The following is an 18,620-nucleotide window of genomic DNA, read 5'->3' as shown; positions in this document are numbered from 1 at the left end:
AAATTATTTTTTATTAGTAAGTATTTTTATTTTTAAAATATTTTCCAGCAATCCAAACACTCCCTTAGTGTCTAATAAAAAACTGAAAAATAAAAGTCATTTCATTAAGAAAATTAAAACTAATTAAAGTAAATCTAATCATGCTATATTTATTTGTAACTGTATATTAATTTCATTTTGAAATCATTGGTTCACATCTTTGAATTATTTATTTTTTTCTTTAACTATTATAAACATAAATTAGGATATTTATCAAATTGTATTTTTAAAAAAAAAATATAACATTTACACATGCTATGAGTGGTTAAAAAGTATATTAAAATTATTTTTTATTAGTATGTATTTTTATTTTAAAATATTTTCCAGCAATCCAAACACTCCCTTAGCCTCCCATAACAAACTGATAAAGAAAAGTCATTTCATTAAGGAAATTAAAACTAATTAAAGTAAATCTAATAACACTATATTTATTTGTAACTGTATATTAATTTCATTTTGAAATCATTGGTTCACATATTTAATTTCTTTTAATTATTATAATTTATAAACAGAAATGATATTATACTAATTAATTTATGATATTTATCAAATTGTATTTTAAAAAAAATATAAAATTTACACATGTTATGAGGGGTTAAAAAATATTTTAAAATTATTTTTTATTAGTAAGTTTTTTTTTAATAATTTCCAGCAACCCAAATCATATATTTCTCAATTTCATTAATTATATTAATTATAATTTCCAAATATTGTGGCAATTACCATAATAATTTCATTCGTTATAACATTTGTTCTCTTCCAATATTTAAATACATTACCATAAAATTACCATAATAATAAATTAATAACACAAAAGAAGGAAAGAAAAATTATGAGAATAATTACCTTTAATAAAAATTAGAAAATCTATATCTATATATATGTGTGTGTGTGTGTGTGTGTATATATATATATATATATATATATATATATATATATATATATATATATATATATATATATATATATATATATTTTTTTTTTTTTTTTTTTTTTTTTTGGATCCGGTGAGGTTACCCTGGGCAGGTGAGGTGGTGAGGCTCAATCTTGTACGTCTGTTGGCTTATTTGAATGTTCTAGATGTAGTCTTCATTATGAGCGTGTGCGTTGATGTATTTGTACATTTAGGGGCTTTAATGTCTTTTTGGTCATGTCTTTATTAGGCTGTATTAATTTATAGCAGATTTTGTGGGCTTGTGTAGGGTTAATTATGGGCGAAATCGTATGTTACTATTTGAAGTCTTCCTTTGCCGTATCTTCTCATTCTTCTCCGTTTCGTGTGGGTTATCTTCTCCGATAAGGGTTTTAGCTTTTCCCCGAGTACTCGGTTGCGCATTTCTTCTGCGTTCGTTTCTCTCTTTACCGTCTGCTTTGTCTATTCAAAATTCGGGAGAAACCATGGTCGCTTCTTCGCTTCGACGATCCAAACAACTAAAGGAGTCATCCACCGGTGTGCAAGGTATGTTGCTTCTCTGTTTTCTTCGTTACCCATTTTTGTTTGCGTTTTCTCTTTAGGTTTTTGTTTTCTTTTTTGAGGGGTTTATGGTTGGCGGATGGGTGGTGGGTTTAGGGGTGGCGGTTGGGTAGTGGGTTTATGGGTGGTGGGACTCTTTAGTTTTTTTTTTTTTTTTTTTTTTTTTTTTTTTTTTTTTTTTTTTTTTTTTTTGGGTTTATGGGTGGCGGCTGGGTGGGGGTTTTCTGTTGCGATTTTCCGACGGTGGAGGGGTGTGGTTCAGGTTTCTTGGAATTACAAGAATGATTTATGTTTTGTCTTTATTATCTGTATTACTATTATGTATATGATGTTAAACTTCTTCTCTTTGTCTGTATAATAACAGGGTCACCTGCTTGTGATAGAGAACTTTAAGCCATTTAAGTTGAATCATGGTCTTATGGAGGCTGGGAAAGTTGATCCAACTCCATTTGCCGTGCAAGCTCGTTTTTGTTCATGAACTTGCACTGCATAGTTTTCAAAGGTTTTATCTCATGGTCACAACACATTTTTATGGGTTATATCTTTCTCCTTAATAAACCTCAACTTCGACTTTGCATATATACATGGAAGACTATTTTGTTGTTAGGAATCTATACAAATTAAACTTCGACTTTGCATATCTGTTCTATAAAACAACCATCTGATATAATTTGGATTTATTTAGGATCATAATGGCTTCCTTCTTTGTTTGGTTGATGCAACTTGCCAATACAATCTGTGCATTGCATTTGTTTGGTTTAAAATGTTGGATGGTCTATGCGATTTTGATCCGTCGCTTTGTGTTTGGTGTTTTTTTGCATATTTAGGTGTGTGTGTGAGGTATGTCGTCTGTGCATGCAACATTACTGAATAGTATGCGCATTGTGAGGTGTATTCTCTGAATTTCTACTAGAGAAAGGTTCAGCTATATGCCTGTCTGAACAATATGTGCATTTACTTTGTCTCTATCATAAATGTACATTGGTGTGATCGTTGATGCAAAATGTACAATTACTCACATTTGCATAGGTTGGACAGACTCACCGATTGTGTGCATTTAACTTTGCTCTATTATAATTTATAATTGTGCTATGGTGTAGTGTGAGATTTTAGATCATGGTCTCTTTTGTGTCTTAGCCTTAAGTGTGTGCGATGAGGCTTGTAGTCTGTGCGCGTGTGGAAAGACTGACAAGTTTTTTCATTGCATATATGTATACTTCTGAAACATGTTTGTTGCATATGCCTCCTTCCAATTGGTTTATATCATATTTGTTTTTATTAGTTTCAAATATATCTTATATTGTGTTTATAGGATGGAACTGGAGATACAGTCAAACAGAGCTTTACTATTATTAGGGATGTAGGAGATGTTTGTTACCGTTTCTATTATGTTGATCATGTCTTTATTTTTTAATTAATTCAATGTTTATTAAAAAGTTTAAAATTTTATTATTGATAGCGTATGAAACTTAAGAGTATACTGTTCATACTAAAACGTCATATTATTTTATAATATGTCATAGAGGTTCAATTTGACTTTAAATAAAATGTCTAATTTTAGTTTCATTACAATACAATTACTTAAAAATACAAAGTGTGCGTTGTAGTGCTCAAAGCTTTTAATTGTTACACTTGATTCATTGTTGGCTTCCCATCCCTATAGTGTTATGCACACGCCTAACTATAGTAACGCAAACATCCAAAACTAAAAAACTAGACGGGTGCCTTGAAATTATAGATTAAAATCTCCCCCATGTAACAAATTCAACTACTACGGTTGTGCACACGCCAAAGCACATTTTTGCACACACCACCATAAGTTTCATACGCCATGCTGCACACACGCACACACCGTCGTACATAATAAACTATAAACTCATTACATACTTAAGACAAGTTGGTTTTTTTTTTCTTAGCACTCAATACAAATTATTACTAGTTGTTACTTTTAATGTTCCACCTAATATTGTGCTCAAGATTTCAATTTAATCTTAACCAAAAATAAACTCAATACTAGAATTACTTTTTAACCTTTATGTTTTCAAAATGTCCTTAATTAGTTTAAAGGAATCTTTCAATCTCAACCATCCATTGGGAATCACGTGAATAGCTTACATTTTAAATATCGATATACATGCACTAACTTTAAACGGTCAGTAATTTTCTTCTGATATTTCGTATCTTGCATAGGCTAAACAATAACTTGCACATACCTTGCATTCTCTACTAAAGTAACTTGCCCAGACTAATAACTAAATTCAACATCTTAATAAACTAACTTGCACAGACTAAGAAACTAAATCGCAAAGGCTAATCTCAATCTCGCACATACCTTGCACAGACATAACACTGAATTGCACAGGCTATATGAAAACTTCAACACGACAACACCACACGACGTCCCTATTTGTTCTGTTTTTCCAGAAATAAAAATCCATACACTAGTTTCGCACAAACGTCCAAAAAAAAAAATATTCAATAACATTTCATATCAAAACACATGTCGCGGTGACTGTAAAACAATTTTAAACCATGTAGAGTATTTGATGCATGACTTCCGCTATTTCGTATCTTGCACAGGCTTAAAAAATTAACTTGCACATATCTTGCACTCTCTACTAAAATAACTTGCATAGACTAATTAATAACTAACTTGCACATGCTAATAACTAACTTGCACATGCTAATAACTAACTTCCACTCTTTTTTTCTCAATGTCTCGTTGCCTATTCACATTTCATATCAAAACACAATGTCTCATTGCCGATTCAACATTTTCAAACTCGTTAGGTACATACTAAACGTAATGATATTTCAACTAAACGCCATCCAATGCACTCAGTAAACACACGCCTACAAACTGCACACACCTTGGTTTACAAATGCACAGACTCGACATAATATATGCATAGACGTAAGAATATCGTAAAAGAAGAACTAGTGCGGTTGCACATACCTCTATCCATATACGCAATCACTGTGGCCTTGAGAAACAACTGCTTCACTTGGTTTCTGATTAGCGAATGCTTTAGTACAGCTCTCACCACAATATATTTATTACTGTTAATATATAATCTAATCACATAATCAGTTGATCCTTTACATGGTATATATTTCAATTTATTTGTAACCATAAATAGTTCCTATATTACAATTACTTATTCACCCTTATGTATTGACTACTACCTTAAATGCATAACAAATCTCTTTCAATCTCACCCTTCTATATGTAATGATTTAATGGATGAGATGAGATCTCATGATCTCATCCATCTAATTGACCTCATGGGATCCGGAATATATATATATATATATATATATATATATATATATATATATATATATATATATATATATATATATATATATATATATATATATATATATATATATATAAAGTAAAATCCTCCTAATCATTTTCCCGCCCAAACTTTTCTACTACATTAATTAAATATTTTATATTTTTTGGTCAAATAATCTATAAATCTTATTTGGTAAACAAATGTTTAATGGAAAATAGTTAAAATGTATTAATTGGTAATATTGTATAATTATTATATTGCAAGTGTATTAATTGGTAAGTAATTTATAGTAATGTGAATATTATGTATGGTAATAACATATGTAATACGGATTGTAATTTGCAAATGAATATTATGTATGATAATGAAGAAATATGATCTACTATTAAGGTAATATAATAAAATCATATATGCTACCATTTAATGAAGAATTATTTGAATATGGTAATATTATGTAAAAAAAATTGATTTAATATTATGGTAATATAACCAAATCGTATATGCTACGATAGCCATATATGTATAAATATTGGGTTCTCATATTTATAAACAATGGTAGCATATATGATTTGGTTATAAATATGAGAACCCAATATTTATACATATATGGTTATCGTAGCATATACGATTTGGTTATATTACCATAATATTAAATCAAAATTTTTTACATAATATTACAATATATGACTATTGTAGCATATACGATTTGGTTATATTACCATAATATACATAATATTACCATATATGGCTATCGTACCATTTGGTTATAATATTTGGTTATAAATATGAGAACCCAATATTTATACATATATGGCTATCGTAGCATATACGATTTGGTTAGCATATAAATTGCAATCCGTGTTACATATGTTATTACCATACATAATATTCACATTACTATAAATTAATTACCATTTAATACATTTGCAATATAATAATTATGCAATATTATCAATTAATACATTTTAATTACTTTCCATTAAACATTTGCTTATCAAATAAGATTTATAGATTATTTGACCAAAAAAATATAAAATTAAAAATGTACATTATATTCGAAAACTATAAATTATTTGTGTACTAAAAATATATTATTTATATAATGTGTATTCAGTATACGAATAATGGACTTTTTTATTTAAAAAAAAATCCATTATTTTAATATATTAAAAATTTTCGTTTTCCATGTGCTAAAAAGTTTTGATGCTTGGACAAAAGTAGTAGAGGGCAGTACTGTCGGGGAAAATAATTAAATTCTCTCTTTCCAATTTATAAATTATATTTGGTTGGAGGGGCAGAAACAGATAGTGTTGTAATGGAGACTCATCAAGAAGACACATTGCTCTTAGAACACCATCTTCTTCTTCCACAGGTTATTAGTTCCACCTTCAACCTAACCCCCTTAATTAGCTTCTTTAATTTCTCTCTATATATTTCTGTGTAAAATATGTATGCACTTTTACTCCTTAAATTTATTGTGTTTGAGGCTGATGATCAATCTGAAATAAAGACTTTCCTTTCAGACACAAAACTGCAAAATCTATGCAGGAGATGCTTCAGTTGACATTAAGGGGAACCCTGTTCTAAAAGCAAATACTGGAACCTGGAAAGCTTGTCCCTTTATACTTAGTATGGAAGCTGCTTTTTTCTTTTCTTTTTTTAATATACATTAGGTTTCAGGCTAAACTAATCCTAAACCCCAGAACTCCTCTCTAAGAGTGTTGGAGGAGGAGATAATCGTGAGTTGCCCCGTCAGTTTGTTTCATGTTTTTACCCCTATGCAAAGAGTTTTCATCACCTCCGATCAGTTAAGATCACTCAATGATCCTCAGGTTCCAGTGGAATTCGAGTTTCCACGCTGAGGTTTTAGGGTGATCAGTCGAAACAACTGAGCTAGTCCTGTAGGGCAGAAGTTGCCTTCTGTTAGGTGTTGATCGGTCGAAACAACTTAGCTAGTTCCATTGGGCAGAAACTGTCTTCTGTTAAGATCAAATGCTTACCATTACACTGAAAACTATAACTTGTAGTGAAGGCCCAACTTTACTTCCTTATAAACCATCATCACATTTTCGAGAGACAAAGTGTTAGACTTGGCCCTTCATCAGTTTCCGCCCAACAATCTCTCTAGCCACCAATTAATAGACTTGACCCTTTACCGGACTCTGCCCAATACCTTCTTTTCCCATTCTAACCAGTGCTCTTGTTTGTTTATAATCTTAAATTGTTATCTGCAGGTACTGAATGTTGTGAACGGTTGGCCTACTATGGGATTGCCATAAATCTTGTGAGCTATCTCACAAAATATTTGCATGAAGGAAATGCCTCTGCTGCTACAAACATCACCACTTGGGCAGGCACCTGTTACCTTACTCCCCTTATTGGAGCTTTCCTGGCAGATGCATACTGGGGAAGATATTGGACCATTGCTGCCTTCTCAACCATTTATTTCATTGTATATATGCATAATTTCATTCCACTTATATTGTATCAAAAAGGCCTAAGTTTTATAGCAATATTCAATACACACTCATAGAATTTGATTTCTCAGCCATTCACTACCCGAGGGTGTGCACTGGTTAAACCTTGTCTTGTGACCTTATCCAGCAAAGGACCACAAGGAGGTAAATCAGTCTTGGTTTCTCATAGCTGATCGGCTCAAACCAAGAAGGCCAATATAATAGGCCGGTTCCGACTGGAACTCGAACTTAGGTTAGGAGGTAAACTAGCTTAGGTTGTTCATTGCTGATTGGCTCAAACTAAGAAGACCAATAGGTCACTCCTGGTTGGGAGTCGGACTTGGGTTATGGCTATATGATTATGCAATTTTGCCCTTTTTGGGTAACTTTAACTTAACTTCATTTGCAGGGAATGTGCACATTGACTCTATCAGCTTCTGTTCCTGCTTTAAGGCCTGCTGGGTGTGAGGGCTCTGTGTGCCCTTCTGCTACTCCTGCCCAGAATGCTGTATTCTTTCTTGGCCTCTATCTGATAGCGCTAGGAACCGGTGGGATTAAACCGTGTGTTTCATCATTCGGTGCTGATCAGTTTGATGACACTGATCCATCAGAAAGGCCTAAGAAGGGGTCCTTCTTCAACTGGTACTATTTTTCAATCAACATTGGCGCTTTAGCCTCGAGTACTATAATTGTCTGGATCCAAGAGAATGCAGGGTGGGGGATCGGGTTTGGCATTCCTACTCTTTTCATGGCCATTGCTATTGCGAGTTTCTTCTCGGGCACGCCCCTTTACAGGTTTCAGAAACCCGGGGGGAGTCCTCTAACAAGAATTTGTAGTGTAACACAAGTTGAAGAATTGAAGAGATTGGTTCAAATGTTGCCTATATGGGCTACTGGGATAGTGTTTTTTGCTGTCCATGTCCAACTGCCCACACTGTCTATACTGCAGGGAATGACAATGGACACCACAATCGGTTCGTTCAACATCCCAGCAGCCTCGCTTTCTAGTTTCAACGTTATCAGCGTCCTAGTCTGTGTCCCAATCTACGACAGGGTCCTCGTCCCCGTGGCCAAGAAAATCACGGGGACCGAAAGGGGACTCTCTGAGCTGCAACGAATGGGGGTCGGGATTTGCATATCGACCTCGTGTATGTTGGGGGCTGCATTGGTCGAGACGAGGCGACTAGAGCTTGCACGAGGCCTCGGGCTGGTGCCAATGAGCATCATGTGGCAGGTGCCTCAGTATTTCTTGATGGGAGCTGCAGAGGTGTTTACGTGCATCGGGCAGATGGAGTTCTTCTATGATCAATCGCCCGATTCGATGCGAAGCTCGAGCACTGCCTTGGCACTGCTCACCACTTCCCTGGGAGCCTACTTGAGCTCATTTATGATCAGTGTTGTCTCATCTGTTACTGGGTGGATTCCTGATAACTTGAACCAGGGACACCTTGATTATTACTTCTTGTTATTGGCTTTCATTGGCTTCTTAAACATGGTGGCTTACCTCTTCTGTTCCAAGTTGTATGTATCAAAATCCAAACAGGTATCTTAGTGTTTACACCCCCTTAGCTTGTGCTCTTATAATTCTTGTATCTAAATCAAACCAGTATGATACCCGTGCGATGCACGAGATGGATATTGTTCATCTTATTGTGTAATTGTGTGAAAAATTTAAGAGATGATGTAATATATAAAAAGTTGGAACGGAAACTTTAACATACAATATAGAAAAATAAGAGTGACAAAATTATAAATTATTGCAAAATTACGTTGGTTGTTGATGTATAGATCTATTATAATTTTTTGAGTACTTTTTAGTTGAATGGACGTAGATGTAGCAGCCTGGTTATCCCGGAACATATTGTTTATGGTTGTGCATGTTAGTGTTGATGTAATTTTTCTAAATCTTATTACAGTTTCCTAACATTTCAAACGACTATTGGATTAATACAAAAGAGAGAACATGTGAACCACCATTTTCACCAAAAGATTAGTGGTTTCTAGTGCTAACAGTTTAATAAAAATACATACATCATTGACTACATGATAGCTACCAAATATGTTCTACTATATTTATGTTTTTGAAATGAAAAATACCTTTGTTTTGATGATAATGTTTCCTCTTTGACCCAATGGTGCATGAAGATGTAATCTCCCTCATGGTCTGTAATCGCAATGCTTATTGTTTCTGTTTTGTGATGGAATGTTCTTAGCGTCTTCTGCAACCCTTTTGTTTGTAGCTTCAATCTTAAGTTAAAGACTTATTGAGAATAGAGTAATTAATGGCTAACCATAATTATTCCCACAAACATAAACATTTTATGGAAAAACAAATATGCTTACTGGAGTAATTGATTTTGATTGGCTTAAAAATAAATGTTGCACTAAAAATAGATAGAAACCAAATAAATCTTCACCCAAATAAATCCTTACGAATATTGTGTTGTTTTAGCCTTGTAATTATCAATGGTAAATGATTAATGGAAATAAAATATGGAAAGTATTAATATTCTATATACTAAAATTAAGTTGAATATTATATATATATATATATATATATATATATATATATATATATATGTATATATATAATTATATATAATTATATATAATGCAAACTACTGTAATTTTTGTTCGGTAAATGAATTAAGTTTAACGAACTAAATTTAAAAATATTATAAGCTACTGTACCTAATAATTATTATATATTTTGTTTAAATTTGCAATGAAATTAGAGATATAATGCAATCATTATTTTGTTTAATAATTATTACTTTCTATGTAACTAAAATGAAACTGTAAGTTTTCAAAAAAAATAATAAATAAATAAATAAAATTATAAAATTACACAGAATCATATATTGCATAATTTGAATGAATTTTAAAAAGGTCAATTATTTGTATAGTCGGAAATTGAAAACGAAATTTTGACACATAGTAGTAGATTCAAAATTCTGTTTGAAAACAAAATGTAAGCTATACTGAAAATGAAATTAAAGAAGTAGGATGCATTGGTTATACTATTTGTGATAAAAGTTTCTCTTCTTTCACAATCGCCTTCATCTTCTTTCCCACAACATTAGTAGAATATTGATTATTTAAAGAACGTTTCACTGAATGCTTCAGTGGTTCAACTTCATCAGCATCAATTTCACCGTCATCCTTGGATTTTTCCTTTATGGGTGTAGTGACCTCATCTCCAGAAGACAAATCCTTGAATACAATATTAACAAACACAAATGAAATATGATTCAAATTAAACAAATAAACATAAATATAGTGATTACTAAATTAATCATGGGGAATATTACCTTTATGTGGTTGTCTTGCATGTTGTGTAATTTTGAACAATTATCCGATTCCTGTGTTGTAATTAATTATGATTGAAATTCTCAATGTGTGTTTTTTTTTTTAAATTAAAAAAAAAAAAGTGAAATTGGAGTTTCAAATATGTAAATAATTAAATGTTATAAATAACCTGATTCTCTCGCATCAAGGACTCGCGGACCTTTGTGATAAGTGTTGCATCACAGTTGAGTTTCATTCAGTACTATGAAAAGACCACGATAATTATTCTGCTGGTCAGATTTTACTTGCACTTTAAATAGAACTTCCTTATCCACAATCATTTGCATCTCAGGGGTGTTGAACATATAACCATTAATGTGCAATCCAACTGTTAGCTTAGGCTTTTAGTTGAGATAGAGCACATGCTTCAATTTGGTATCAGAGTCAGACCAAAGGTCATGCGTTTGAATCTCTACGCCACCCGATAAGCGACTACGGTCCACGTGTTACTTGGAACCCACCGCACACGTGAGGGGGCGTGTTGAGCATATAACCATTAATGTGCAATCCAACTGTTAGCTTATACTTTTAGTTGAGATAGAGCACATGCTTCAATTAGGGGAAAGTTCATTTGCATTACCCTTCATGATAAATGGAAGTAAAATAATAAATGTATCTATTTTATACATTATTTTGTAGAATGCATAAACAGGATCTTGTATTTGTGGTGCGTAATTTTGTATCTCATGTCATTTGTTACAACGATAAAATTTTTAACGGAGTACAAATGACCCTCAAAAAAAGATTTTTTAAAATTCATCAACTTGAGCCTTTTTTTTTATTATTGTTCCATATATACGCGTACCCTAAATTGACAAAAAGTAAAAATTTGATGGAAATCTATATTATAATAGAATATGAAATACATGAATATGTGTTATTGTGTTATATAACAAACATATTAGCATGTGAATTATAAAACTAAAATTAAGAAAAATATATATTGGGATTGAATATATTATGAAATTATATATATATATATATATATATACACACACACTAAAAGATAATCTATATATATCTATACTAAAAGTGACGAATATACCTTAGAAACATGAAATACACACTCCAAAGTATGAGAATTGTAGGTGTTATATATTGTTGAATGTTGACTCGTACATTCGGATTAGACGAACTTGTATCGCACAATTCGTGGAGGTAGCGGTGATTTGGTTAAGTAGATTGAAGGTGGGAGCCATATTGAAAAGTTGAAAAGTTTAGCGTATGAAAAGTACAGGAAGAGGATTGCAAATGAATGAGAAGCATGACCAATGAGGTATTTTTAACTATGAATTTGTGCAAATAAATTACAAATGAATAATTTGCGTTCCAAATCATGTAATCAAGGGTGCAAATTAAGGATGATTTAATTTAATTATGAAATACTAAATACTAATACTAATAGCTATTGCATGATTCTCGTGCATAGTAACAGATGAATAATAATTTCCGCATACTAAATACCATGAATTACACGTGCATAGTAATTATAGTAATAATAATTCGTTAATTTTTCAACATGCAAAAGAGCTAATTTCATCATTAGTGTCGACTACAGTGATACTTCACATTTTTAATTTCATCATATTGCATTGCTTTATTTTAATTTTCTGTCACATTTAGTGGTCTGTATTTAAGGGTCAAAAAAATTTGTAAAATGTTGCTATAGGAGAGTGAAATTAGAAATAACTAATTGAAAAATAAGTATTTATTTATTTATTATTGTTGTTGTTATTGTTGTTACAAGGAATAGTGAAATCAGAAAGATAGACTAGTGATATTATTATTGTTGTTACGAAAAACACAGCAACAAAAGAGATATAGATGTTAGAGATGACAATGGTAAAATGGTCATTTCACAATTAAAGGCAATCAGTTAAGTGAAACGATGATCTTCTTAGAACATTATTATCAGTTGGGAATATTATGGGGATATTGTAAGAGTGATTAGGAAAGAAAAGATGTGGGGAGAGAAAAAAGAAAAAAAATAACAAAACTGAAATTTAAAAAAAAAATAATAATAATAAAAAATGAAGCGTCACATGGGCGCGTGCAGTGACCTCGCGCACAGCCTGTGTTGTTTTTTTTTTTTTTTTGACAATATTTCCTACCCTTGCATAATAAATAATTCCTTAATTAATCCCACCCCACATCTATAAATAACCCCACCCAAATTATTTTATCTTACATTAACTCCATATTATGCTCTATTGTGAATGTTCTTAGCTTTTTAGTGTTTAACGACTAGTCATATCACATCCAATCACCTTTTAAGTCTTATCTAAACATCTGGCACAATAATTATGAACCTACACCCAATACATGTAAGACATGATGAAAGCCTAGCATGTTCACCCTCCCTCTCCTATAAAAGGCGCATGAATTGTTAGAAGAGAGGACCTTTTGACTCTTTCCCCACTATAAAGAATTAATTTCACTTTTGGTCCCATGACTTTTGAGTTCTTATCACTTTTGGTGCACAACTTTGAATTTTTTCAATTTTGGTGCCTAACTTTGTTATTTTTATCAGTTTAGGTCCTTCTAGCCAAATTGACGGTAAAATATTTCCAGATTTTATATTTTAGGGGCAAAATCGTCATCCCATGGAAAGATCTTCAATATTTAAACAAAAGAAAAATCATATTAAGAGGAAAAGAAGAGTTTGCCAATGGTCGAAACTATAAATCCCATAGATATGTCTGGTTTCTGGCCATCTTCCCCATTATTCTCATCATCAAACACCTATAGATATGATTTTACGGTGATCTTGTTTAGATATTGAAGATGTTTCCTTGGGATGAAGATTTTACCCCTAACAATATAAAATCCAACAACATTTCACAGTCAATTTGGCCGAAAGGACCAAAATTGATAAAAATAACAAAGTTAGGCACCAAAATTAAAAAATTTTAAAGTTGTGCACCAAAAGTGATAGAACATCAAAAATCGTGGGACCAAAAGTGAAATTAATTCCCACTATAAACTTCCGACCACACTGCATTTACTCAACAATCTCATAACTAAATGGAGTAGCCATATTCATCCGGATTCATACACACAAGACTACAAAACTACCTACTCGACCGTATACCTTATAATTTGTCACATCAAGCGCATTGCCCCAATAAACTAATGTAAATCATTTTACCAAACACTTAAAGCTTATTGATTAGTCAAACCATCTAAATTTTTGCTTAATTAGCCATTTACTAAACACTACCATACTATTTGCTAGTTGTTTTTGGAAAGAAAAATATATTTAAAAAGGCAATTGTTTAATAAGGGAAAATAATATTTAAACAAAAAACTTAGGGAAAATGGCACTTTTTCCCCCTGAGTTACATACTTATAGCACTTTTTCCCTCTCAATTATTTAGGTAAGCACATTAGCCCCCTCAATTATTATAAAAGTGGTAGTTTTTCCCCTTGATATATTAAAATGACATTTCTACCCTTAAAGTAAATATTTTATTTATTTTACTTCTCCAACAAATTATTGCGTATACGTAGGGATGACCACGGTTCGGTTCGAACTGCACCGGACACTAAAGCAATCGAATTAAAAATTTTCGGTTATGATTCAGATCTATAACCCAACATTTGGATTTCAATTTATTAAAATTATGAATCAAACAAATTGGATCCTGAACGGCTGAACCGTGAACCGGGGGTTCCAGATCCGGTTCGCGATTTTGAACCGTCTTTATTTTAAATTTTTGTTTTTTATTTTAAAATAGTCTAAATTCAACAATAAATTTATTTTATTTTTTCAGTTCGGAACATGAACCGTCCGTTCCGATTCGCGATTTAGTAAACTTTAAATATCGGGTTTCGATTCTAAATTGTAATTGAAATATTTCGATTTGGTTGCTATAGTGTTTGTTTGGTTTGAATCAAATTATGGTCATAATTTGTTGGAGAAGAAAAATAAATAAAATATTTATTTTAAATATTTATTTTAAGGGTAAATATGTCCATTTAACATTTCAGGGGGAAAAACAACCACTTCAATAACTGAGGGGGGAAAAGTGCTATAGGTATATAACTCAGGGGAAAAAGTGCCATTTTCCCAAAAACTTATTGGTAAAAAAATCTAAATATTTATATGTAATGATTATATTTAAACCTTTAATTCTAGACAATTTAATACTAAACATTTCTCTCACCAAAAAAAAAAAAAAAAAAAAAAACAACTAAGCATTTCTCTCACAAAAAAATACTAAAAATTTGTACATTATATTTAATTATGCATAACAATTATATCTAAATATTTAAAATGTAACAAATAAACATCATACATTTGTATTTTTAATAATTATAATTTTCAATCCAAAAATAATTAAAGCCCATCTAACATATATTTCTTGAGATGGCGTGCAATTTATTTAAACAATTACAGCATAAAACTATTTTTTTAAAAAACTATAACATATCAAAATATCTACTTCATACAACTAAAAATTTAAAATTTTAATTAAAAATTCAAAACAACATTCTACATTATAAAAAGCATATTTAAATATTACAAGTGTCTCATCCCAATCAAAGATAGGAAGGTGGAGGTATAACGAAGATACAAGTCTTTAGAATCTAAATTTCACCGAAGTTCGAACTTATGACCACTTATTTGAAATAATAATTGATAACTGGAATGTTATCACATTATATATTTTTTTTTTGAATGCTATTGAAACACAAAGAGCCAATAACGCCTCCACTGAGGCTTGAACTCACAACCTTCCAAATGAAAGTCCAACCCGGATACCATTAGACCACATAGTCATGGATAACCTACACTTGTTATAATTGATGTTTATAAAAAGTTTTGGTTAAAAATATGTTTCGATATTTCCAGAAAAATTTCGTAAAGTGGAGGCAGTGTCCAGTTCAATGTCTGTCTGGCGCAGTGTTGGGAAATAATTCGGGAAAAATACTTTTAGACCTTGGATTGATTTGAAATTTTTTTTGTATAATCTAGACTCACTGTACCTTGTATCTGGAAAATTTCATCTGAAAATGTGTTACCAATATATTTCTATAAATTTTGCAATTCAGGTTATGCCTTCTGAAAATTTCTGTCAATTCCTTATTTAAGATGTTGAGAATTTGTTTGCTTGAGAAATGTCAGTAATGTTGTCACTTTTATAAAGATGGAGGATAAAGGAAATTGATTCTTAAGACTTGTGTAGTATCCTGTTGTGAAATTCTGGATACTTGGGTTATGACCCAGTTTGTTGTGGAGTGAGCGGTTGAATATACCGACTCACTAGGGAGCTTAAAAACTCTCTGTTGTTTTGTGGAGTGAGCAGTAGAAACATATCCTGTCTCACTAGGACTTGTAGTCCTGTTAGTTAGCATTTGGATATAAATATAATAAAATAAAAACACATTTTTTTTTACACAAAGGATAAAAAAAAATCCAATAATTATAAGATTAAAAGTGAAATTTACTCTTTTTTTTTTCTTCTTAAATGTGTGTCCGTAACTTGAGGCCAGAGGATTTGATTTGAATAGCTTTGGGTAGTTCTATCCAGTGCCACAAGCTGTCATAATCCGAGAGATCGTCTGTTAAGCTAGTCCACAAGTTGGAATGGCCTAACATATATACTCACATATATGCTTCTTTATTGGTTTATATTTATCATTAGTGGCTCATATAATTCGCAAAATGAAACCAAGGGATTTTAATTCAATTCGAAAAGGAATGAAATTGAGATCGAATATATATGTGTGTGGGGAGGGGGAAAGGTTTAGGTAAGAAACTAAGAACATACTTCTGAGTAAAAAGTGAAGGTTGATATGAATATATGATCCATCGATTTGGGTATATCAACGATTAAAAGTTATTGAAAAATAATAGAAACACGGGCATAATGTTAGTTTTATAAATATTATAAACATGAAAGTTTGTAATAATTATAAAATTGATTATGTATTTTTGTTTACTAAAATTCTCAATCATTAATGAATAATGATGAACAGTTGTGATCAGTCTTCACTTTTTATAAGAGGAACATGTTCTCATTTGAGTATATATATATATATATATATATATATATATATATATATATATATATATATAAACCACTCTTATTAAGCATTCATTGACATGTTACCATTTTATTGTATATGTATATTCCTTATTATCTCCAATCGTTATATCGTGGACCGCGGTGCATAATCGATTATGCACCGCGCATCAAAACGGCGTCGTTTCTTTACTTAAAGAAACGGCGCGATGTTAGTGTTAACGGAGTGACACTACAATGTATCTAAATCGACACTGCCTCACGTATTATTTTTGTATTATCAAATGAAACTGCATTTATATGAAAATGATACTGTAGTTGTGGTGAAATGAAACTGCAGTATATATAAAATGAAATTGAATAACATTTCACATATTTGAGTGTATATTGTACAATGAAGTTGTAATTATATCGAAATAATCATGTAGTTGTGTTTTAATGAAACTATAGTGTATATAAAATAAAGTTAATAACATTTTCACATATTTGAGTGTATAAATATTGAATGAAATTGTAGTTATATCGAAATGAAACTGTAGTTGTGTTGAACTGAAACTGTAGTGTATACAAAATGAAACTGAAGAACAGAGTTATTTTTTGCGGAACGGTGCGGAACAGATTCCGTTTCTTTTCATTAAATAAAACGACGTCGTTTTTATGTGCGATGCATAATCGATTATGCACCGCGGTGCACGTTATAATTTGCCTATTATCTCAGAGTGGGCTCAACTAAGTGATGGAGCTTCCTTTAGATTACATTTTGGCTATGTTTGGCAGAGCTTATTTAGGAGCTTATAACTTATTTTAAGCTACTAATAAGCTATAAGCTCTGTTTGGTAATGTTCCAAAAATAAGCTCCTAGCTTAAAATAAGAGCTTATTTTGGAACGCCACCTTAGATAGCGTTTCAAAATAAGCTCCTAACTTCCTAACTTTTTTTTCCATCTTTATCCTTATTATTTTAAAGAAATGACATAATTTACACTTCCCAATTAAAACCTTTTTCTATTCTCCTTTATCTGCAACTTTCACCGCAAATATTATTATTATTATTATTATTATTATTATTATTATTATTATTATTATTATTATTACTATTAATAATAATAATAATATTATTATTATTATTATTATTATTATTATTATTATTATTATTAGATTTGCAACAATATTGCTACTTCATTATGAGATGCTAGATCATGATTATGCTAATAGTTTTATTTTAAAATGTTAATTTTTTTAAAGACGAAATGTTAAATTTTAATATATAAACAAACTAATTTAAATTATATGAAGATGTCCTTTTTAGTCTTTTTACATTTATCAGCTTATCAAAACGCTAATTTTACCAAACATTTTCAATCATAACAGCTAGCTTAACAGCTCTTTAGTTTTCAGCTTTCAGCTCCGAGCTTATTGCTTTTCAGCTAAGTTTGCCAAACAGAGCCTTTATCACTATTCATTGGGTTTTCCCTTTCTCAAGTATGAAAAAAAGTAGTTAATATTTTCAACCAATTCAATGAATCTCATGGTGTTGATAAAAAAAAATAAATCCAAAAGTCACTAAATAGTATGGAGTAATTAGAGTTGTCAAAGTGTACAAGCATAACAAAGTCTACCAAAGTCCGCCTTGTAACAAAATGAGCCTAAAATTGGTCAAATAGCCCCGCCCCCGCTAAAGCTCAAAACCTTAGCGGACTAGCCCATCAAATAAAAAAAATTAAAATTATACAGACATATATATAGATAAATAAATTCAAGTAAGAACAATGTTTCTCAGAAAAATGCAAAATAATCTCATTCCTCTATTTGGGATGATCAAGTGCACAGTGGTTTAAAAATTAGAAAAAAATATGGTGGTAAATTAGTAAATATTATAAACTTTTGATGTACATTTAGGTAAATTTTGAGAGTACATTCAATGATAACTAACCATGCACTTAAGATTATTTAAAAAAAAAAAAAAAAGTGCA

At 31.1% G+C, this 18,620-nt stretch overlaps 1 protein-coding gene across 1 annotated transcript; it reads left to right on the top strand.

Moving 5' to 3' along the window:
- The first annotated feature begins 6,076 nt into the window (after positions 1–6,076).
- Positions 6,077–8,976, top strand: LOC109181534 (protein NRT1/ PTR FAMILY 8.4-like). The gene is made up of 4 exons (XM_019331346.1): positions 6,077–6,187; positions 6,339–6,444; positions 7,050–7,267; positions 7,681–8,976. Exons 1-4 carry the CDS (start codon positions 6,131–6,133, stop codon positions 8,821–8,823), a joined length of 1,524 nt encoding a protein of 507 aa, XP_019186891.1. The 5' UTR covers positions 6,077–6,130; the 3' UTR covers positions 8,824–8,976.
- Positions 8,977–18,620: the final 9,644 nt, after the last annotated feature.

This window comes from Ipomoea nil, unplaced genomic scaffold (genome assembly GCF_001879475.1).
Source record: "Ipomoea nil cultivar Tokyo-kokei standard unplaced genomic scaffold, Asagao_1.1 scaffold1043, whole genome shotgun sequence".
NCBI lineage: Eukaryota > Viridiplantae > Streptophyta > Magnoliopsida > Solanales > Convolvulaceae > Ipomoea > Ipomoea nil.
This window is presented reverse-complemented; position numbering and strand designations above follow the sequence as displayed.